We start from the raw sequence: 25,322 nt of genomic DNA on the forward strand, positions 1-25,322 counted from the left end.
TACCAAAGAAATTCACCTAGTTGCGTAAATAATTTGGTGTATAGATATTCTGTTAATGTCTCCTTGCGGTGATGCAAAGTTTCTGAGATCTGTCACAAGTGGATTCAAGCTTCAAATTTATACTTTGATCTCTGATTCATCACTAAATGACACTCATGCGGTGTCATTTATCTTTAATCAGTTCAAAGCTATTTCGACAATGAATCATCAAAGGTCCGATCGAAGAAGGAATTTTCTGGTGAGTGCTGCGGCTGAACGGACATCACAACTCAACTTTCAAAAGCATCAACTTATAAAAGTTTATCAGGAAGTGGTAATGGTAAGTGCAAATCATGGTAGTGCTCGCATCTTTCATAAGCAAATTGTGCGCTTAAAATTTCAAAATCTACTCACCTGCATGTATATTTGAAGAGGAATACGACATGATAAGTAGCAGGCTACACTTCATCCATCATTGAGCCTTGCCTTGAGAGCATTCTTAGGAAACTTCCACAATTTTTAGTTTTGTTCCTGAGAGAAAATTTTGAGATGACTCTGCTGGTATTCCCAGGGTCTTTTCAGAAATTTTGTACTTCATAGGTATCATCAAATACTTAAGTATCAACAGATATTGTACAAGACAGAAAATTTATTTGAGGATTCCTACTAGTATGTTGTGTTTCCTGCAGCAACAAGGCTCATCATATTTCATGGAATGAAGTTATCAAAAACTACTTACTTACCTACAGCTTCGTCAGTTTCATGTCTTTCTAGAGTGAAGAAATTATTTTTTTTCTCTCTATTGAAGAATTCAGGGTGAATCAAACCTGTCCAACAAACATTTTAATAAAATCCCTTTGTCCAGAAACACCTAAGAATCATTTAAATGGTAAAGTTGCCGACCATTCTTGTTAAAAGTCCGAAAGTCGGCTGGTTTACTGAATTTCTCAGGTACAGACGGATGGAAGGATTTTGAAAAGACATAGAATTACATCCTCCCATAAGAATAAGTCAGGAACATGGTTAAGGTCATCTGGGGATGACATTTGTAACATTTCGTTGCATGATTTTATAATCGAAGAGAAACAGTAAGTCTGAAACTTTGTAAATCTACGTAAGTGGTTTTCTAGTTAGGCTACGACATTGATATGCTCGTTTTGTTATCAATTAATCTCCACAAAGGTAAGCATACTTACAAAAACTGTTCCACAAGAGATGCGAATGTAACTTGTGATACCTACGTGACTTTACAAATCATACCTGTTAAACTACCAGCTGCCCGATTATTGAAACTATGTCAGCCCGCCATGAAAAGACATAGCCCTATCATATCCATGCAATATATCCGAATTTGTTGTCTTGTCGGGTTGCTCTAAGCCTTCAATAATCGGCCTGCTGATGAAATGCAAAATATTTCCACTTCCAGACGAATGATCATGTCTTGGTTGATGCTTTCGATAGTAGAGTTGTGACGTCGGTTCAGCCGCAGCACTCACCAGAAAATTCCTTCTTCGATCGGACCTTTGATGATTCATTGTCGAAATAGCTTTGAACTGATTAAAGATAAATGACACCGCATGAGTGTCATTTAGTGATGAATCAGAGATCAAAGTATAAATTTGAAGCTTGAATCCACTTGTGACAGATCTCAGAAACTTTGCATCACCGCAAGGAGACATTAACAGAATATCTATACACCAAATTATTTACGCAACTAGGTGAATTTCTTTGGTAAATTATTGCGCTTAAGAGAAAGTCCTGACTGAAGAAAACAAGAAATAATACCTGTACTGATAGCATAACTGTGTATATGCACTACAGTGGTCACTTATAAAGAACAGACACGAACAAACACTTATGAAAAACATTGAACAAGAGAGCAGAACTGGATAATGTAACTGAAGTCTCTGATTTAGTTCTAAACTGCGAATTTGAAGAGCCATGAGACACACATCAGATGTGTAATCACTTGGTTTGGGCCAAAGAAACCTTGAACTACATGAGATCATATCGGTAAAGCTTGAGAGGTCAAAAGGCTTATAATACTAAATAAATGGTGAACTTCTAACTCTTGAATGAATTCAGGACCACATACTTAAGACAAAGAAACTGCAAAACATTTGATTTGAGGCGAAAATGAAAAGAGGATGGTCAAAAAAAAGTAAAAGAAGAAAGTCTGGATTTGGACACTGGACTTGTAAGACTGATTTTCAGAATGCACCTTAAAATGAGCCGATAGGCCGTGGCTCCTGGTTGTAAAATACGATGAATATTATTGCCAAATGCTTGGTTGAAGTCGAAAATGGATTTAAATTAATTAAAATTAAGAGATTTCGAGTTGTTTGGATCATTTGTGTTATCAATCTTCGTTTGTTCACACGACCCACACACGGCAGAGGCATGCAGAGGTACCCCGCCGGCACGCCGGGTCAAAAGTGTGGCCACCGCCGGACGAAGATAATGGGCGCCATTTTGAGATGGGCCAAGCGGCGCGCGTTTAAATGGGAGCACAAAATACGGACTTTTGGACTCGTATTTCGTGGGTTAATATTGCTCAAAAAAATCGGGGAAAATTCCTGTGAACTCTGTGCACTCTCTAGTTTCCAAAAATGCAAGAATTACGAATTGCTGAACAAGCTCATTGCCCGTCAATAGCCGCAAAAATTATGAAAATCGGCCCGGTAGAACGCTGGAACTAAGCGTCACCAGTTTCGCAAAATTAGGAGGTCTTGGAGCTTATAGTATAGATGATCGGAATCGCCGCAGCGCTCGCTCCCTATTGGCGCGTCGCGAAACTCGGACGGACGCGAAGCGCGAAAATACTCTTTTCCCTCCTTGGTTCGCCGGCGCAGACGCGGTGACGTCAAGCCTATGAGCTCCGCAGCGGCGCAGAGTGTCAAAACACAAATCTGGCTGCTCAAAACCCCCATAATATGAAAGCAACAAATGGTATTATTTATGGTCAAAGTGGGTCCACAGGTACCCACTGGTCACGTATCTATCATGGTTGTCAACAAAATAAAGATTTTGGTCGCTATAATAATAAGGATTACAGCCGGTAAGGGTCCCGCCTCAATCTTGCCATCAGGAGTGGTGCCAGTGTATTGCTTTATTTTGGAGTACTTCGTCCTGATGAAGTGTTATTTCTGGATGAAACGAGATGTCAAAGGCCAGAGAAAGTAAGTAAGACACTTGATTTCTCCAAAAAAAATATCTGAGTACATATTATAATTGCTCATTGAAAACAGTGCACAAGACTGTTTACTATTCCTGGCTTAAGTAGAGCCGCAAAAGTGTGGTGCCACACGGAACAGCATGAAACTTATATGAGAGTGTTTAGAAAACTATCTAGATGTGATATATCTTTGGTTTAGCTGCATCTTTTTGCAACTTTGAGAATGCGAGCACGTTTTCTTCGGCGATTCCTCCTAGTGTAAAAGCGTGCGTGCGGCGTTATGCCATCTTCCCCTACAGGCTGTCACAGGTCAATTGAGACGGAGGCAGCATCTCACCACGCGCACTCGGTCCCCTGAATCGGGTGAACCTTATCATGAGGCTTTTCCAAAATTCAGATAAGCTTGAACTATGGCTCAGTTGATAGCCTGTTCCATTATTACCTGCGAAAGCGGGGTTCAAATCCCAAACGGTTCAATTTTTTTAAATTTTATTTTCTTTCTTTTCTTATTTCTTATTATCTATACTGTCATAGAAAGGAGAGATTCGCCCAAAACGAAAAGTTGCATCGTACTTTTAACAGGTTTCTTGTATGATTTGAAACGAATTGAAAACTGAGAAATAATATTATATTTTCCTTATAGGGATAATAATTAATACATGCTTTGTTCCTTCACTACCCAATGGCACAGGTTCGAACAAATTTTAGGGTCGCAAATGATGCCGATTTCACAGTATTGGAAATTGTTTCGACATTACAAACAACAAAGTTCACATTTTTTTGGATGGCCAATTGAAAAAGTCACCATTTTGAAAGGGGGATGCGTAAGCCCGCCTGGACTTATTTTGGATGGAAAAACACAATTTAATTAATTTTTGGGGAAATTTGATCACATATAGCGCCTAAAAATTAGTTGAAACTTTACATGAGCTGAACAGGATGTTTAGATGGCTGCCATTTTGAAAATTTTGACGACTAAGTTTTGAAATTTTAGGTGAACCTTCTTCAAGCTCACACTAATGTTTGTGCTGAATTTGGTGGCTATCCGACCTTTGGAAACGTTAAGAGGTTTTGACACTTCAAACTTGGAAAGAATGTAGCTAATAACCACCTTTACATGCCTGAAAAAATCAAATTTAGAAAGAAATGCCGCTGAAGTCCAAAGAAAAGAAAAGTTGTTTCTCCCTACACTAATGCGTTGGGGATACGAAGTTGTTCGCGCGCACCGCGCTGAACAGGTTCAATCCTGTCCTGTCGCGTGAAGTTACAGCATTGTAGACGCAATTTCAGGTATTAAGGGGTATATTTCGACGGATTTTTGTGGAAATTCGGGACAGGGAGTACTTTCCGACGGCAAACTCGAATTTTTGGTCAGATTTTCAAAGTTCCAAAATCCAAGATGGCGGCCGTGACCAAAGTGTCGAAGATGTTGTCATCTCATTATCATTATTTTTAAGGAGGTTATTTTAAGGGGCGGCTTGTGGAGCGAGTCGCAAGTTCATTGCAAAGCGAGGAACCAGGGGTCCAGGGGTACTCCTCGGCTAGGCGTGAGAGCTCGTGTGGCGAGCTAGTCACAGCTAGTATGCTATACAGTGCTTTAGCTCATATCTTGTCCAATGATAAATTGTATTTAAGATGAAGTCTGGATTCATACTTACCAATATGATATGGTTTGGAGTAGTCAATTCTAACAGCAGTACAGATATACAAATCATCCTGAGCACATAAAAAAAAAAAAAAAAAAAAAAAAAAAAAAAAAAAAAAAAAATTAAAAAACATCAATGACAAAATTTTTAAGAAACACGATCAATTGTGCAATATTACAAAACATGTTCTGCAAAGCAAGGATTTAGCTAGGAAAAAACATTGCATACCATAAAGAAACGCATTTAGTATAAAAAATGTGACACCTCAAAATCTTTCCTTCTCTTTTAACTACTCATGGCTCAAGGTCAATACAGTCTTTTTCTAAATTATCCTGTGATTTTCGCATTGTCATGTTGACAAAAAGAAATGTCAGGAGACAGTGTCTACTCTAGTTGCAAGGACGTTTTTTAAGCTCACCTTTGTGCATTTAAAGATAGTTACTTCGATGGTGTGAGGAAATCTGACTCTTTTTCAGATGAAAGTCTAGACAATTATGTTTTTTCTCCTAAATTAATTGGTAAAAGGCTCCATCACTTTAGTGCACTAGTTTTCTTACGTATTTCTAGTCAAGATTGTGTTAAAAACAATGATCTTAGCTATTTTTTGAGGTGCAAATGTTGTTTTCACTGAAAACCATCCGTATAACTGAACTTGCGCCAGTCACTACTGGGTCATTCCACGTCAAGCGTACAAGCGGGATCGTTATTCCTGCGAAAAATAGTTTTCCGTAACCCGCCGTACATGACTCAGTTGACCACAGGAGATTTCCCGGGCTCGAAGTCATGTTAGAGAAGAAAGCCTTTTCCCCTCATTGATATCGCATCTTCTCCGACCGTATCTCTCACATCTTCGTTTCCCCTCATTGCAGCATGCATCAAATTGCGATTATCCGGAATATACGATCACACGTCATATCTGAGCGAATCCGTTGCCCACTTTTACTGATACGGAAGACAAGACTTGTCTCACTGGGTCAACAGTCGGTTAGTTTAATTTCATTTCGAAGAGGACAGAAGATCCATCGCTCTTGGCGCCCTGGCCCTGCTGATATCTAGGCGCCAGTGTAAGGCGCCATGCAAGCAGGGGGGGAGGGGGGGGGGGCAACCAGCCTTTGTGTTTGAGCTAATTGAAAATTACTTCGATTTTTTGTTTCTTTTTAATATTACTTTCTTTTTAAAAAGTCAAAATATTCAAAACTTGTGTAACACAAGTCGTTTGTTATGGATCACTTCCTTTTATCAGGTATTGTCTTGATTATGATACGAAATTAAAATAAGGAGACCATAGATATGGTGTCCTGTGCCAATTTTGAATGAAATCGAACAGATAGATTCTGAGATATCGCTGTAGACAGATTTGGGGGACGCCACACGGACGGACACACATTTTTTCAAGTATGGTTATTTTTACTCCTGGGACCTTAAAACGTCTAGAAATGATGAAATTTCAACTTTTTTTTTTTTTTTTTTTTTTGGAGGATGACAATACTTCCTCTCTACCCTATGGGAGCGAGAAAGTAAAAATATTAATCATGTGTCAATCGTGTTTAATCTTCATAGTATTTTCTTTCCTTTTATTTAATACTCGTCCCCCCCCCCCCCCCAAAGAAAGAAATATTTGATATAAGGGCATAACTTGATAAGATAAAGAAACTGTAAATAATCCTTCAGTCGTTTGTGGATGAAATATTTTGCTCTTACGAAAGCTTTCGTGAATAGTACTAAATAATGCTATTGAAGATTTTTATTAAATTTAAATTAAATGTATTTTCTGTCTCAAGCAATGAGTTCCTTCCAATAATGTGATCAATTCATAGAATAAATTAATCAGGAAGAAGAAAACTCCTAAATAAAGATGTAAGTTTTGTATCTTTGAAATTAAAATAATTTATATCATCAGTAGAGGAGTAAAAATGAAACAGCACTTAAAAAAAATCATAGGTCAACAGAAATTTAGAAACAAAGTATAACAAAAATACATCAATACCAACAAAATAAAAAAGTTGAAGCCCAAAGCCTTTCAAAGCTATAGTCTGGCTCCATATGAGATTTCTTTTTTCATTTGACCTAATTGTAAAACAATTTAATAAAAATAAATACAATCTTCTACGCTATATTTGACACGCCTGTCCTTGAAGACGTATTGAAGAAATCTAAATCCTCAATATTAGTTAACTTTGGTAGAAAGCATCTCGCCAATTGTTAGGAACCAGGAGGAAATAATGAGAAAGCTAGAAAAAATTATTTTTTTCAGGATCAACGGTGGGCCAAACGCCAAATATTCAACAATAAAATCGAGATGTTGTAAAACCAAGTAATACTGAGAATGTTGAGAGGAGGGTGGCATATCTCTTGCCGAAAGAGCTAAGATGACCTTGATTAGCATTTGAAGCACCCAAAAGGAAGGAACTTCACAGGGGTTGGTACCCTATAGCTTATTTGACTTAAATATCTGACACGATTAACTGACTGTTTAAAAAAATAATGAAGATTTGGCAATTAAGAACAATACAACTATTCTCGCAAGATGGATTGCAAATGAAAAATATAAGACGCAATGGCGTGAGTCGTGAACTCGCAATGCCCCGCCCGCTCTAGTTTAAGCAACATTACAAATAAGACAAACGGAAACAAACACAACATGGAAATAGAGGGAGAAAAAGGATGCGCGTTAACGACGGCGCAGAGATACAACTATTCGTGCTTGAAGGACGTCCGTGCTGCGTCTGAAAAATTGAAGGCGCGATGACGCGAAGCGTGAGTTCTCAATGCTGTGCTATATTCTGCCGATGAAGTGTCGCTCAGATTCGGAAGGGAAGTTTAAAAAGTGGCCCGAACACATCTCTCCTACCTTCGGCTGTGTTATATTCACGTAGTGCTTGAATCACCATTACGAATGAGACAAACGGAAACAAACACAATATGGATAGGGAGGGAGGGAAAGGATGCGCGTTTACGACGGCGCAGAGATACAACTATTCGTCCTTGATGGACGTCCGTGCTGCATCTGAAAAATTGAAGGCGGGATGACGCGAAGCGTGAGCTCTCAATGCTCTGCTGTATGCTGCCAATGAGGTGTCGCTCCGATTCGGGAGAAAAGTTAAAAAAAAGGCCCGAATACGTCTTTCTTGTCGTCGGCTGTGTTGATACCTACTCGTTATTATTTATTTTTTCAGGTTCTTGTCTGATTATTTTTTAGGATGGATTTTTAGACCCACGTCTTAAGCTCGTGTAAACCGCAGCACTGACGCGGTTCTCATGGAAATAATGGTGCTTGGATGCTTCTAAAGGCTTTAATTTTCTATGTTTTCTTAAATTTTAGAAGTCTGTCGGTCACTTCAATACGTTCAATTTTACAATTTTTACTCAGTACGATTAATAAACTTTGAACCTGAAAATAGCGTAAACTTGTGCTGCTTTACCAAACTTTTCTGAACCCTTCTCCGAGAAGGGAATGCTCGTAGGAAACTCAAATCGTGGTAATTGTTACGAAAGTTTTGTCAGTCAAGCAGGAGTGAGTTTCAGGCTTTGGCATTAAGCTCAGTGCTAGTTTTGATCAAAATAAGCAACGAATTCATGTAGTAGAAGACCCTATCCAAAGTTTTCAGGTTTTTCAATAAAAGTTCAGCATAGAATACTAGAGTATGAAGTTAGTCACATTGAAATTATGAGCATAGAGGCATGAGCTATTACTGTTTCTATTTAAGAGGTCTAATTTCACCATTCCAATTTTTCTCCCAAGTTTTCGGTAATTTAAGAAGAATAATACAATTTCTCTTTCATTGCTTGTTTTCATAAATACTCATAAAAAAACACTTAAATGATAATGATCTGCCTGAGAATTTCACCAAAAGTTTGAATGAAAAAAGAAACCACAGTATTATCCAGAATAAATATCCCACGCTATCCTGAGAGTCCACCTCTACGTAAAGACAAACTCTCCATGCAAAGATAGGGAGCAAATACATTGTCAGGGCTGCCACTTTACTTGGGGACTCTAAAAGCACGAGCAGCAACGAAAGCACGGCAACCCTTAGGGTTGCCGTGCTCTCAGTTACCCTGCTAATATATTTGTTCCCTATCTTTGCATGGAGAGTTTGTCTTTACGTAGACGTGGACTCTCAGGATCATTACAGCCTCAACTTTGAGACCGTTTTTGGAGCTAGGGAGTTGATTTCAGAGAAAATCAGTGAGACCATCGTGTTTCTCGTGGACTTTTACATAAGAATCAATAGTCAAATCGCAAATTCCTCACACATGCAACACCTCCATTAATCCATCTCCATGTTTGGCGTTAACATTTAGCGTCAAATCTTTGACACTAACTAAACTATAAAAAAAAATACGATTAAAATGCCAAAAATATCGGAAAAATAACGATCTGTAGGTGCTGTGCGGGCCGCGTTAAATTTTTTTTTCCAAATCCTTTTGGCGTTTTTTTAGCATATGGAACCATTTTAAGACCGTGCAACATTTGATTTGATTTAAACAAGTAAGTCTCACCCTTGGGGGACAGTCGTCGTTGATATCTCATACGAGGCGGACACGATTCGGTGCGCGCTCCGTGAGAAAAAGTTTCGTCAGCTAGTATTGAGAAAAATCAAAACATGTGAACTCGCGAGTGTCTATTCAGTACGCGGCGCGAATCTCGCGACTAAGTGCAAGTGCGAGTGGGCAAAGTCCACCTATAAACAATAAACATTCATGCAGTCCGTACCAGCGGAGGTATGTAAACACGGGATACAGTGCTATTACGTGAACAATGTTTTTCTCGGATGCCACAAGTGTCTTAATAAAGGAAAACTTCTAAATTTGACCGCCAGAAACGCAGCTTTCTCTGGAAACAAGCTGCTGCCAAGTAGCTCAAAAATGAGTTCAGAAAACTCTGATCCTTTTCAGAGGAAATCAAGAATAGCCAGATCTCCTCCACGACCCACAAATACGGAGCCGGTAATTAACGACGATTGCAGTTCAATTACGAAGGAGGAAGAAATCAAAAAAGTAGCGGAAGCAATTATAACCACAGATCCGGAAAAAGTTAAGGAGGACCCTTCACTAACTGAAACGGCAAAATCATTTATTCTACAGTCGATTGCTGTTGTTAAATCACTTCAAGATGAGAATATCCTCTCAAAAAATTTTATTCAAGAGCAACAGGCCCTCATGAATAAGCTACAAAGTGATAGCAAAGCTATGCAGGCCGAAATAAATGAACTCAAATCATCCAAGACCAAACCTCAGCGTAATGCACAGGGACAGCTTAAAATTACGCAGTTCCAAGGTCCCCAGGGAAAGAACTCCCCGACCCCCACAGGCCGTAAGGTTCAAATTGCACCTACCCCATCCCCGATTCCTACAGGAAATAAATTCGCATCGCTAGAACCGATTGAGATGGACACCCACGAGGAGGAGCCTAGCCTCACTGATGATGTGTCTGTCACGGAAGATGACCTCTCGGACCCTGAATTCAGGGAAAAACGACTCGCTTACCGTAAGCAGCTCAAGAAGAAGCGTAAGCAAACCAACTCTAGAGACAAGGACGCCCCCGCACCCTCGGACGCTTCTACTTCTAAGGATAAGTCTAGTGATATTAAAAGTTCTAGTAATAAATCTAAGCTTAAGATACTACCTCCCCCTCCCATCAAGGTCTTAGGGATTAAAACTTATGATGAGATTAAAACTCTTTTAAAAGTAGCTTCCCCTACGGAAGAATATTCTATGAAGTTTTTGAATAACGAAGTCTGGAAGGTTAACCCTTCCACGGATGACGCGTATCGTCTAATAACCGAGGCGCTCTCAGCGCAGAGTGTGCAGTGGTACTCCCACTCAAATAAAAACACGAGGAATATCAAGGTATTGTGCAAAGGGCTTCCCCCTTCAATTTCTGAGGAGGAAATTGTGCAAGATTTACTTGCAAAAGACTTTAAAATTAAGTCTGCAGTATGTATGCGAAAACGTGTCATTAAACCTAAGGCAAAACCGCCACCTACACCAGCTGCATCCACCCCCGCCGAGCAAACTCAAGTTGCTACGGCAACTCAGACTCCTGTTAAGGAAATACCAGAGTATGAACTGGTAAAAATTCCAGTGCATCAACTGGACTTTGACCACTCGGAATCTACTGAGCGGATCTTTGCAATTAAAGGTATTGCACACACTGTGGTACGGATAGAGCCAGTTAAGGTCGACCCTTCGGTCGTCCCTATTTGCAAACGCTGCTGTGGGTGGGCACATACCAGTAACTACTGCCAAAAATCCCCCCGCTGCTGTAAGTGCTCAGGGAAGCACCTGACGGCAAACTGTCCCACTCCCGGAAGGATCCAGAATCCTAAATGTGTAAATTGTGGCACGATCGGGCATCCCGCTAGTTATAGGGGTTGTCCTTTCGCTAAAGAAATTCAAGCAGCCCGAAAAAAACAATTAAAAGCAAAGAAATCCCCCCCTCAAAATGATGGGAAAAATTTCCCTAATCTTGGAAAAGATAAACCCCGTCCTGCCTCAAAACCAAAGGCGCTTGATAAGTCTTTTTCGCAAGCACTATCAGGCAATTCGTCGAACAATTCTGCGTCACCCGGTCTTACCGGCAACGCTGATTTAATCAATGCGCTTCTCGCTACCATTCAATCATTAAATGAACAAATTAAACTTCTAAATGAAAAAATTAGCCGTTTGGAATCACGTCCGGCAAAATAATGTTTCATCTTCTTTCTTATGAGTGTAAATATCAATTCATGTACTAATAATGTCTCTTTGTCTGTTTCTAACATGACTCATACGGAGCTGGAAGATGGCGCGATTGATTTTGACAATATGACTAATCTCCCTGCTCGAAATTCGATTAATTCACTAAACTTTTTGGCATGGAATTGCGGTGGCCTGACCCGGGCAAAGGCTGAGGAATTCAACGTTGCGCTAAGAGATTTCAATGTGGACATAGCCCTCCTGTCAGAGACCTGGTTCACCAGAACTGATTATAAGAGGTATTTTACAGGATATAAAATTTATAATGCTCTTCACCCAGCAAACAAACACAGAGGCGGCTCTTCCGTTCTAATCAAAGAATCCATTCAACATAATCTCATTAAAGTAATTGAATCCCAAGCATTTCAAACGGCCGTTATCAGTGTTCACACCGAACTCGGCGTTTTTAATGTCGCCTCAATCTATACTCCTCCAAAAAATGTACTTTCAACAGCCGATTATACCAGTTTTCTGGATGAACTGGGTCCCACTTATCTTGTGGGAGGCGATTGGAATGCTAAAAATCCTCGTTGGGGATCCAGGATTGTAAACCCAAAAGGTGAATCCCTACTGGAGGCTGTAAATAAAGCCGGGGGTAATTTCATCACACCCGGAAAACCTACAAACTTCCCCACTATTCCTGGCCATCAGGCGGATTTGATTGACTTTTTTGTGTACAAAAATTTAAATCTGATCGATCGCACTTCTTGTGACACAATCGCAATGAAGAAACTAGCAGGACATGCACAGATTATCATGTCCATATTCACAAATCCCATTTTAGCAGATCGCCCCCCAGTCATATGTTCTAAAAGGACAAATTGGGACCAGTTTCGTTCTGATCTTGAATCTTTAATTGAAAATAACGTTCCAATCGCCTCCCCTGCAGATATCGACAGAGAGACGGAGCTGTTGGTGGAACAAATACAAAAATGCGCCATATCTAATACTCCGGTGGCCACAAACAAAATTCGGCCTTATTCTATCCCAAAAGACCTCCTCAAACTTATCAGATACAAACGCAAAGCAAAACGCATTTCAGATAATACCCACTATCCAGAAGACATTTCTCACTCTAACAGGTTAAATAAAATTGTAAAAAAACGAACAGAAGAATTTTTAAACAAAAAATTCGAAAATTTCATCAGTTCGCTTTCCCCCATGGCAGATAAAAATTATTCCCTTTGGGCTGCCACTAAATACATAAAACGCCCCAAGCAACTGAAATTTCCTATTCGTAAAAAAGATAACACTTGGGCTAATAGCGATTTAGAAAAGGCTGAAGTGCTCGCTGACCATTTCGAGGCTGTTTTTCAGCCCCACGAGAACATTGAACTTCCTTACCCAGATTCAGAAGGCTCATCTTCCGCTGATAGCTCCGACTCGGACCCGCAAGGACAGGGGGAGGTGTCCGCATTGAAACCAAAAAAAGTCAAGAAAATCCCACCAGTCAAAATCAAATCCATATCTCCTTCTGAGATTATAAAGGAGATTAAAGGAAAGATCAAAGCCAAAAAAGCCCCCGGCTTTGATAAAATCTCCGGTCTTATTCTAAAAAATCTCCCAAATAAGGCAATAATGAAATTGGTCGGTATCTTCAATGCTGTTCTACGATTTAAATACATTCCCACACAATGGAAAATGGCAGAAATTATCACTCTGCTCAAACCAGATAAACCGCCTGCAGAATCTGCATCGTACCGGCCAATTTCTTTGTTGCCAGTTCTGGGAAAACTGTTTGAAAAGTTGTACATAAAACGTCTCAATGAAATAGTCAAACAAAATAATTTAATTATCGATGCACAATTTGGCTTTCGAGCTCAGCATTCGACAGTTGATCAATTACATCGCATCACAAAATTCATTGAGGACGCCCTTGAAAAGGGGGAATATTGTGTGGCGGTTTTTCTTGATGTTGCACAAGCGTTCGATCGTGTCTGGCACGAGCGTCTCATTGGAAAGCTTTTCTCAATGCTCCCTTGTAACCATGTGGAGCTCCTGTCTTCTTTTCTCACAGGGAGACAATTTCGAGTTCGTTACGAAAACTCAACCTCTGGTTTCAGACCCATTAGAGCAGGAGTTCCTCAGGGTTCTTGCTTGTCCCCCCTTCTTTACTCTCTCTTTACAGCGGATATCCCACAGTCCGGGAGGAGGGGTAAGTTGGGAGTTTACGCCGATGATACTCTCGTGTTGGCTTCGTCTAAGAGCTATAGAGAGGCACGTCATACAACTCAACAACACTTGAATAAAATCAACAAGTGGACTTTGAGAGATAAAACAAAGTTAAATGCCACAAAATCGGTAGAAGTAATCTTTACAAATCGCCCTTATAAACACATTCCACTTTCCCTAGGGAACGATATAATTCCACATGACACAACTGCCAAATATCTCGGACTTCACCTGGATTCCAGGCTCAGGTGGGGCACCCATATTAAAAAGAAAGTAGCCCAGCTACGTTTAAAGTTCTCTAATATGCAGTGGCTCGTCGGACGAAAGTCACGGTTACCTTTAAATATCAAGTTACTCCTCTACAAGTCAATGTTGAGGCCTGTTTGGAGCTATGGCTGCCAATTGTGGGGTTGTGCAGCCAAAACAAATTTAGATAAGATAGAAGTAATACAAATGAAAATCCTGAGAAGCATAGCTAAAGCTCGTTGGTACGAGAGGAATGTCGATATCCGGGCAGACCTCGACATTGATTCTGTGGAGGACTACATCACCAAGATGTACACCGCATATGAGAGCAGGTTGCATCGGCACCCCAACCCTGAAGCGCTCGCGCTCTTGGAATGGGACCGATGCCTCCGCCGATTAAAACGTCGCAAGCCCCATGAGCTTGGAATCCAGGGGTTCTCAAAATTCTCATAATATTAATCATCGTGCCTCTCTACGCTCTTAGGACGTGATCGGAGGTTCTTGGCCTTTGACCGAGTCCGGTCGCCAAAATCCAACAATTAAAACAAAAAGACATTTTTAATTTGAATTAATTGTGCCTTATTAGCTTCTCAATGCATTAGAGATAGTATGTACTTTATAATTTGTAGTATTAGTAGTTAAGTATTAAACTTAATAGTTAAATTAAGCTTTTAAAAGACAAAAATTTTGTCTAAAAGTGTTAAATTGTGCAGTATAATATTATGTGCAAATAAAAAAAAAAAAAAAAAAAAAACCCTTGGGGGAGGGGGGTGGTGGACAGATTTGACCGTTCTACCATATAGTATTCTTGTAGTTTAGACACTAAAGCATTAAAAAGCGCCCATATTAGCTCAGTAAGTTACATATTTTAGGAATAATAGGCACTTAAAAGTCACTGATCATAGAAAAACACAGGTCTCCAAAAATGAAAAAAATCTGAACACGGTGGACTTTATGGTAGACTAGATAGTTGACAAGCTTCTATGTAATTTGTATTGCTGAGTTCAAAATTGACCTTAATTTTTTGCGTTGACCCATTATCTTCCCACAAAATGGGGTTTCTAGAAAAAAATGGAGTTTTTTGTGGGGAAATTCAATTTTGATTCAATTTTTTTGGGAAAACGGTGCATAATATTTAAAATCAAGGCCATTTTCGGATTCAGCAGCTAAAGATACTTCAAATCAGACTTTAATGGCACCCATCCTTCGTTGTAATATTTATTTAAAAAATAAAATAGGAGCGAAAATTTTGAGTTACAGCTAAAAAAAAATCTATTCATATGCTATTAATATTTGATAGCTTGGCCTTGGCTGTAGATGACCTACTGCGGGCGCTTAAGCATGAACCTAACTTTTATTTTCAAGGGATCCATTTCTCATCCAATATGTCCACGTTGTGGCTCACTACACCTCTCAACACTGTTACAGTCAGTGGCGTGACGTGCTTTATGATATATCGATTGATCTCCCATATAAATCTATGGAAAAAGATCGATAGACAGGGTGTTTACACCTCAATAATCGATTCTTTACCATGGCTTCAAATGGAGAAATATCGATAATCGATTAATCACGCCTCGCCACCGATTGCGGTGTGGTGAAGAATGGGGAAAAGATATGGAACCGGAGGGAAGCCTCGAAGGCATACAGCTATCACCGACTGGCCTGACCGTGGAGACAACGATGAAAGTAGGGGAAAGAGGAAAAGAGCAAGAAAATAAACGTGGGATTCCCAATCGCTGATAACTGATAAGTCGTGAATGTAGAATCGGTGCGAGAGCTATTATTCTGTGGCCACTATAGCGGTGCACTGAGAGCCCATTTATGCACGCGATTTTTGTCGCCGTGTCGCCGGCGACAACGAATCGCGCGATTTCAAACTACACGGGAAGCTATGGAGCCGTTTATGCGCGCGACAGCAAATCGCGGCGGCAAAACTGCCGCGGCGATTTCTAGATCATGTCGCTTGTAGTTAGAAACCGCCCGGCGATTTCCTGCCGCCCGCGGTTTGTAACTACACGGAGTCATATGAGCGCATTTATGCGCGCGACAAATTTCGGCGACCGCCGCTTGGAATTGAACTTCTTGAGCACGTGTTTTGGACCTTTTGCGCTCCAGAAAAACGGTGTCGCGGCGGCAGAAAAAAGGTGCCGCGGCGACAAAAATATGGATCTCGCGATTCCAAAAAATGTCGCGGTGACAACTGCCGCCGGCGACACGGCGACACAAATCGCGTGCATAAATGGGCTCTGAAAGTGTATGGCGGGTTACGGAAAACTATTTTTCGCAGGAATAACGATCCCGCTTGTACCAGGCTCGGAACCCGACCGACCCCCTCCGATTTGGCTGTAAATTGGTATACGAGGTCTTAACATCATTCTACGAAACTAATTTGAAGGGTTTTCCCATCCGACGCCCCGTTCGCAAGATATCGACCCCCAAAGATGGGGTGAATTTTAGCGATATTCAAAAAAGCCCGTTTTAGCGATTCTCATTTTCTCGACTTCCCTCTCTTTGACTCTCCATAGCGAGACTCGGTATCAATCCATCATACTTCAAATGAATGTTTCTAGATCAATTTTTCATGTGAACTTTGAATATGCCATCGAAATTGAGCTCAAAATTATTTAAGTGGCCGTAATTTAGAGTTTTTTAAAATTTACTATTTCTTCGCCATTCAATGTTCTGAGTGAATTATCTAAAAAACAGTCGCTCCGATTTTCGATTTTTTTATACTTCAAGCTTAAGATATATTCTTTTGGTTAATATACTTTTTTCAATTGCTATCGGACGGTTAATGGCCTAAAAAAATTCAAATAGGCCAAAAGAGGTCAAAAATTCGTAATAAAAAGACGATTTTTCACATGTAAATCCAAATATTTCGATAATGAACGCTTCAATTATCGATATTTTTCCCCAGTTTAGTCTCGAGGATGTATAAAATCAGACTATCAACGCTTTCCATACATTCACCCATCGATTAACGGCTTGATGGAAACCGGAAACCGACCGAAAATCCTCGAAATTGACGCAAAAAGACGATTTTTTACACTGTAACCGTTGCATTCCATGCATTGTACCTGCAATTTCCAATTTTTCACCTTAAAGGTATATACTTTCGAGTAATAAACACTTCGTAACGTGCATCAATGGGGCACGGATCTAAACGGAAATGAAAACCGGCCGGAAATGCTCAAAAATGACAGGAAAAGGCGACTTACTGCATAGTCAGGGGAGCATGTGCTCGAAAATTACGTCCCGTCTGCACGTTTGCGATGCAAAGGACCCCGCACACCTCTTATGGGAAGCTGCACCATGAAGAATTGCCTTCTGACTTATGTCATTCGATTCTCCTCAAGATGCTGATCAAAAGTTATAATTGGCCAACTTTCTACGATGCACCGCTTTCGCAAAAAACCTATGAGAAGATTCAATTATTCGGTGATAAAAAGCCAGAAAGATTCCTCATTTCAGTGCTCGATTGACAAGCGGCTGTGTGTCAACAAGGAAATCATGGGGACTCCCGCACCGAGCGGCAGTCTTATCTCGGATTCCGCACGCCGTTTTCTCGACCACCGTCCAAATCAGATGCTTGAGGAGCATAAGAACAGGAAAGTCTGAACGTCTACCGGGCGAGTGCGGGAGGGAGATAGCCCCTGAGTCGGCAGGTACAGATAAGAAGACGGACACTCGCTACGTTTTTTCCTTAAGTATTCACATCGGGCTTGTTCTCAAATGCTTTGTTCTTTTTTATTCATAGGTTTTTTGCGAAAATGGTGCATCGTAGAAAGTTGGCACAATTATAACTTTTGATCAGCATCTTGAGGAGAATCGAATGACATAAGTCAATTAGCTTTTGATCATGGTGCAGCTTCCTATAAGAGGTGTGCAGGGTCCCTTTGAATAGAAAATGTATATTAGAATGCTTAAATTCGTACTTTGGCTAGTTTTTATTTGTCAGTTATTTTCAACAAAAAAAAATAAATCATAGAGATTGTGCTGATGATAAGTAAGTTAGGGTTAGAATTTGGCAGGAAACAGTGACAATTTGCATTTGATAGAAGGAAATACTGCGTTCCGGCAAAATAAAGTAGCCTTACTGCTGTTCTTTTCGAAATGATGCCAATTTTGGCACACGTACTATAGGGTGTAGCTTATTTTTGAGTTTTGCGAAAATCAAGTTGGTCAACCCCTAAAAAGTTTCTATGTAGTCTCTAAATGAACCTCCGAAAAGGAAAAAAATTTTAAAAAATTTTAACCCGTGCCTCAAAGGGCCTAAAGAGCCTAAACCCAAAATTCAAAAATTTTGGCAAACGACATATCAATTCTGAAGGAAAATTGCAAGTTACGGTCCTTAGGGCGGAAATTTCGTCCGTTTTGGCGTATCTTGAAGCGTAAGTTCACAAACGGCCCAATGACGACGTGAGGCTAGGGGCGCGCCGCGGCCGCCGGCCGCTGAGCGCGCGCGCGGGCAGGGTTGCGCATCGCCGCATTACACCGGCGTAGAGGAACGGACGGTAGGGTGGGAGGGGGATATCCGGTGGAAAAGCATCCACATTTTCAATCCATAATGATAATGCATTATACTTTTTCAATATAGATGAGGAAATATGAGCCATACAAGGAAGTGATGAAAAGAGTGACAAATACATAAGTAGTTTGTACGATTAGGAGCGTAAGTGGGGAAACTTTGCCGTAACCACAGAACAGCCCTGAAAATCTCTGGGAAATAAAAACTGCTATTGTCAACATACCTGTTGATCATCAAAACAGAAAATTCTCACCTACCGGAGGTACCGGAAACCACTGGTATTTGACTAATTAAAAAGATATGTGCGATGTTGTCGAATAGTAAACCTTTTACGTGATCAAATGCGATTAGTGTAAATTTAATTGGAAAAGTTGAAGAAAAATTTGATGAAAGAAAATTGCCCTAAATTCGGGAAGTGCTCCAAGTGTTTTTGTATCATGTGAAGTGTTTGCACAATGCACATGAATGTCAACGGCAGTGCGTGGAAAACCTCTGATCTGGTAATTCCAATATGGAATGAAAAATGTAAAATCCCTGTGATACATATTGTCCATGTTTTTAAAAATGTTTACATTTGGAGCGTCAGGGCTGAGCTAAAAAATATGAGTGGACTGTATATAGGTGTATCTCACCTCTCTCTCCGAAACTGAATCCCCCGAACCTAAAACGTGGTGGCGCTCAGCCGATCATCTTCCCAAAACCCTTTTTGTTTGGGAAGATGAGGCCATGCGGCGGTGCTATACGGCGGTGGTGTGCTGAACAGCGGTGACAAAGGAGGCGGTAGTGACAAAAGAAAACTGCGGCTTACCGTGATGACGGCTAAAAAGAAGAAAGCGAAAAAACAGCAAAGAAATCAAGGAAAGCAAGAAATCCAGAATCCAGAGAAATCCTTGAGAACAGCAGCGAACAAGCTAAGCTCCAAAACCAGCTACGACGTACAAGCAGGAAGCACTAGTGACCTACATAAACCGGCACGGTCAGCTGATCGCAAGCAGCGTGGTGCGCGGAGCGCCCTCAGGCGGCGGTCGGGCGAAGTTCGCTAGGAACAAACGCCGCGGAGAGAGACAATACGTCGCGGTGCAACGCGTGTTGTCCGTGTGCGTATTGCGGGGGAAACTTCCGAGTTTCCAAATACCTGGTGGATCCGCTGTGGCGGGAACATACTCCCCGGGCGGAAAAAGGTCCAAGTAGGTAGCGGGAAAGCGGAAAGCGAAAGCGCTCAAGGAGCGGCGGTAGAAACTATGTTAAAAACCTTACATAGCGACCGGCAACGGGTACAGCTTGTGTACCGGTCGTTTGTACTCCCCGGTGGCGGTGGTGACCTCAGCCACACGGACATGGTTGTCGGCACCTGGGAATACTGCGGAGACCCGACCCAATCTCCAGGCTAATGGCGGCGCGTGTGGATCATGGATTAAGACCAAGGATCCGACTTCCAAGGAAGGGGTTACGTCGGTCCACTTCTTCCGCGGTTGCAGAGAACACAAGTACTCGGTGCTCCAGCGTCTCCATATCTGCTGGGCGAGGGCCTGCGTGAGGTTCCAACGGTGCAGATAGGTGAGATCCTTGTCTTCATAGCGGGTCTCTGGCGGTGCGGCGAGCGGTCTTCCGATCAGGAAGTGCCCTGGCGTAAGGGCAGCTAAATCCAACGGGTCCGAGGATAGCGGGGTAAGCGGGCGTGAGTTGAGCATGGCTTCGATGCGTTGACTCAGCGTTTGGAATTCCTCCAAGACTAGCGTGGTGGACTGCGCGGCGCGAGCTAGGTGAAACTTCGCGCTCTTGACAGCGCTTTCCCATATGCCTCCTTGATGGGGCGCGGCGGGCGGATTGAAATGGAAGTTTATACCTGCGTCATACGCGTACTGTAGCAGCTGCGGGTTCTTCGGATGCATGAGGCGGTACAAGGCGTTCTTTGCTCCTACGAACTGAGTTCCACAATCGCTGAAAAGGTCACTCGGACATCCACGTCGGGCGATGAAGCGGCTAAGCGCTGCGAGGAACGCAACCGTCGTGAGATCGTGGACGACTTCAATGTGAACAGCCTTCACACACAAACAGACGAAGATGCACAGATAGACATTTACAACGCGAGCAGAGCGGAGCTGATGAATCTTCACTTTGAATGGCCCAGCATAATCCATGCCAGTCTTCAGGAATGGCGGGTTTGGGAGCACGCGTTCTGGAGGCAAATCCCCCATCAACGGGTTGACTTGTCGAGGTCTGGCCTTGAAGCAGGGTAGACACTGATGCACGACTTGGCGACAGAGTCTGCGGGCGTTGAGGATCCAGAATTTCCTGCAAATCAAAGATTGGAGGAGTTGCGGTCCGGCGTGCAGGTTTTCCCTGTGATAAAACGTCACGATGAGGCGGGCGATGTGCGCTTCTCCAGGAATGACTATGGGCATTCTGGCGTCGTCACTCAGGGCTGAGTGGCGAAGTCGTCCCCCCACTCGAAGCAGACCATGAGAGTCGATGAACGGGTGGAGTTTACGAAGACGTTGCGTAGCGGGTTTGTCAGCGCCCAACAATTTGAAGTCCTCGGCAAAGTAAACTTCTTGGGTGGCTTTAAGGATCCAGGATTCTGCGCCTGCAAGTTCTGCTGGCTGTAAAATCCCCGTGGGACGCGTTCGGAGACGTGTCGCGGAAAAGAAGCGGAAAACGTACGCCATGACGCGCACAGTTTTAGTCCACGTAGAAAATAGCGGGATGCCTAAGTTCTGTGGAGCCACGGTCGCTAGCAGGACTGTGGCTGCGGGTAAGACCCCGGGTAAATCCTTTTCTGGGATAAGATCCGGGTGCGGTGGCCACTCGCTCTCTGGGAGGGTCAGCCATGGTGGGCCTTCCCACCAGAGCGGGTGCGCGGGAAGCTCAGAGGGTGGGATTCCTCTAGAGGCGGGATCGCTGGGGTTAGGATCCTCTTGACCGTACTCGGTCGCGGTTTGTTGCGTGGTGCGGATGGCCAAAAACGGGCTACAGTTGACGCCGAAGGTTACGGTGTTCAGCGTGTAGGCTCGAACAGGCGCGGTTTTGTCCGGGCGCCAGAGGATCATCTGGAACTTGGCGTCGCTCGGATGAATGTTGATGTATAAGTACATCTGCTGAATGTCTGCGGTCAGGGTGATTGGATGCTTGCGGAAGTTGATGATCAAGTCGCGTATGTCCGTCTGTAACTTGGGACCAGGAAGCAGGACTTGATTCAACGAGACCTTGGTAGAGGTCGGTGCGGAGGCGTCAAAAACGACGCGTAGCTTGGTCGTGCTGCTGGACTCCTTCACAACTGCGTGATGCGGAATGAAGTAGTGCGGTGCGGTTGCGGGCGGTATGGCGGCAGGAGACATGAATCCGTTGTTCTCGTACTCTTGCATAAACTTCTTGTAGGCCGCGTGAAACTCCGGCTCCTTCTCGAAGCGGCGTTCCAGGGCTCGAAAACGAACTTCAGCTCGTGCGAGTGACGTTCCCAGCGGCGGGTGTTCTGGCTTGAACGGAAGTCGGACGCAGTATCGTCCGTCTGCTCCTTGTGTTGTCGTAGCGGTGTAGAAGTTTTCCACGTATTCGTCGGTCGGGTCCTGCCTTGCTGCGGGAGCGACGTCTTCAATGGCGCAAAAATCTTCGAACAGCTTCGAGAGATTCGGCGGTTCCCGAGTGAGCAGCACCTTGCGACTCACGGCGGTATCCTCCGAAGCGGTGCGGCGGGGTGCGGGTCCAAGGACGACGTAACCAAAGAGAGTACCCCAGGCGACGGGGGCCGGGGAACCCAGCTTGATGGAGTCGCCAGTCAGCGCCAGTGGCAGGAGATCAGCTCCTATCAGCATATCCACGGGACCAGGCCAGTCAAAATCCGGGTCGGCGAGCGGCAAGCTGCGGCAACGAGCACGGATGGTCCTGGAGAGCGCGACTGAGGGGGTGTGACCAGTAATCTTTGTCGACACGAGCATCCTGTGGTCGCAGGCGACGAGTTGCTTGTCCAGAGTGCTGACGTCCACCTCCACGGAACCCCTGACCTGAATGCCGGTGTCGTCCAATCCGGCAACAGGGGCGGCATGGCGAGCGAGCTTGAGATGGAGCAGCTGAGCGCAACGAGTAGTGACGATGGACACGTCTGCGCAAGAGTCCAACAGCGCCCTGGCAATGATGACGTGTCCGTTAGCGGATAGGAGTACTCGGGCGGTCGGTAGAACTACCGTCTGCTCTGGAATTCGTGCGATGAAAACCTTCTTGGTGTCCTTGGTCTGGTCAGCCTGTCCTTGGGGGTCCTGCTTCTCGCATAAGATGGTGTGGTGCCGTTTTCCGCAACGGAAACAGTTGTGGCGCGATTCACATTTTCCAACGTCGTGATTTCCGAGGCAGTTGAAACATAGTTGATTCTTGCGTGCTGCGTTCATCCGTTCTGAAGGCGACATGTTCAATATTTGAGGGCAGCGGAACGCTTGATGACCTCGTTCGCACCATCCACAGAGATGTTTTCCAGCGTAGGAGTCCGTAGTGGTCGATGCGTTAGCTGAGATGTGCGGGGCCGACGAAGGCGAAGCAGCAGGAGAAGTATTTACACGGGAAGAATCAAAAGCATGCGATTGCCGAGCAGAATTAGTACCACTACCATGCGAACGCTTACGTTGTTTACCATTAGCAGGAGACTGGGTTTGGTCGTTTTTAGCTAACAAAACCTTGGGGGACTTCTGAGAGCCGCTTTGACTAGACTGAGGCTTATGACTTACAGGGTTGTCTAGAGCTTGAGAGCACTCATCTTTCAAAAAGTCAATGAACTCCTCTAACGTTGGATACGCGCGAGGATCCGCACGGGATTCATCTAATTTGCGCTGCCAGAAGGGCGATAATTTTCGCGTGAGTACAGTAACTAACAAAGGACCATACGTTGCGTCCTCAATTTTTAACGAGGTGAGTGCGTTTTTATGTTCCTGCACTTTTGTGAGTAATTGCGGTATCTGAGCGCTATTCTTTATCTCCGGTAAGTCTAGTAATCCACCAAAATGATGATAGATATGTCGTTTTTCCGACTTATAGCGGCTCTCCAAAAGGTCCCAAGCAACACCATAATTTTCAGCAGTAGGATCAAGCGTTTTTACAAGCGAGAGTGCTTCACCAGATAAAGAGGAAAGCAAATAAGTGAACTTCTCAATTGGGGTTAGAGAAGCATTTTCATGAACTGACACTTTAAACATACTATAAAAAGATGACCATTCAGTGAGAGTACCTGAAAACTTGGGCAGTTCAAGTTTGGGTAACCTAACTTGGTTTTTCTGGCCAGGCGGTTGTGCTGTCTGGGGGGCTGGTGTGGCCGCCCCAGGTGTGCGCACTTGTGCGAGCAATGAATAAAACTTGTGATTTATCGCTCGTAAGAAAGTATCAACATCATCAGTAAATTTAGTAATATTAATGCGCTTTGATTTGCACTCATCAGGAATAGCCACATTAACTGCTACTGCTTGCTTTCTGACAATAGTAGCCTCAGCTTCTATGGCTGCTAACCTATTAATCTGTCCCTGGAAACCTTGGACAGTTTTTATAGAGAGCGCAAGTGCCTCTTCATGCAAAGAAGTTAGCGTGCGTAAAACACATTGCCCTTCAGCAATATTTGCTTGCAACCTTTGCTCTAGCTCCACATCTAACGTTGCCATGGTTCTGATCAGGTGCGACAAACCAAATGAAATTGAGATAACGGAGCGCTTGAGCTAAGAAAATGTACACTAAGATTGCTAAAATACTGATAGCTTGAGGAAAAAGTGCATAGAAAACCAAACAAGAGACAGTGGCGCACTTCAAAAACACTGCGGCGAGCTGAGGAACTAATGCGTGCGGTGTAACTCTATGGAATGTTAGTCCATGCAGAGCAAAACAATGAAATACTATGTGCACTGATAAGGGATGCCCAAGTTGAAAATACTAAGCTTAAGCACACCCAAAATGCAAAACAAGCACACAGGATAAGCAAGTATACTAATGATAGCACTCACTACAAAATGATAACTGGTAAGTTACGATGATATGCGGAGATATTTTAGGTTCGGAGAGGAACGTTCGGAGAGGAGGCGAATCGAGAATTGAGCATAAAATAACTGACCTCACTGCAATGAATGATGAAAATTATCCTAGCGCTGCATAAGCAGGTGAGAAAGTAGAGGGTGAGAGAGCTAAAAGCACCCACAATGACAAAAAAATTCTCACAAGCTGCTCACAGCCATGTGCAGAGACAGTGAGGTTATACATTGAGCCAAATTGAGAGAACTAAAAATGCGGTTTGCGGTTGCGGTGAGCTGATTTTTACTAGAATGCGGGTGAACTCGTTAATCTTGAAGAAGATTAGTAATATCCTAGGTAATAAAATCAACTTTAACCTCACACATGTACGACTGAGGTCATCTGAGGCCGTGCTGAGCTGCGGGGGAACGTGGCCTCGAAGAAGGTGCAGCCTTCTAAGAGGTGAAACTCAGACACGATGGAACTCAAAATGATGGCTTAACATGCTCAATGGAAAAGGAATGCTGCCTTAAAATTAATGCCGATGATCAAAATGCTGTCCTGATCAAAGGCCGAGGGACCAAAATGCTGTCCTTCTCCGGCCCGAGGACCAAAATGGAGCGTCCTATAGGGCTGAGGTGACCAAAATGTAGCGTCAGGGCTGAGCTAAAAAATATGAGTGGACTGTATATAGGCGGTCACCTCTCTCTCCGAAAACTGAATCCCCCCGAACCTAAACGTGGTGGCGCTCAGCCGATCATCTTCCCAAAACCCTTTTCGTTTGGGAAGATGAGGCCATGCGGCGGTGCTATGCGGCGGTGAACAGCGGTGGGCTCCAAGGCCGAGGTCTCCACAT

The 25,322-nt window shown here is 43.2% G+C and overlaps 1 protein-coding gene across 1 annotated transcript in view; it reads right to left on the reverse strand.

The window, feature by feature from the left end:
- Phm (Peptidylglycine-alpha-hydroxylating monooxygenase) overlaps window positions 1–25,322 on the reverse strand; it is a 100,236-nt gene that overhangs the window by 70,671 nt on the left and 4,243 nt on the right. Inside the window, exon 2 of the mRNA XM_072300545.1 lies at window positions 4,813–4,870. Coding sequence (XP_072156646.1) covers window positions 4,813–4,870 — 58 coding nt within the window. The remainder of the gene's footprint in view (window positions 1–4,812; window positions 4,871–25,322) is intronic.

The sequence above is a fragment of the Bemisia tabaci genome, chromosome 1 (assembly GCF_918797505.1).
Source record: "Bemisia tabaci chromosome 1, PGI_BMITA_v3".
NCBI classification, from domain to species: domain Eukaryota; kingdom Metazoa; phylum Arthropoda; class Insecta; order Hemiptera; family Aleyrodidae; genus Bemisia; species Bemisia tabaci.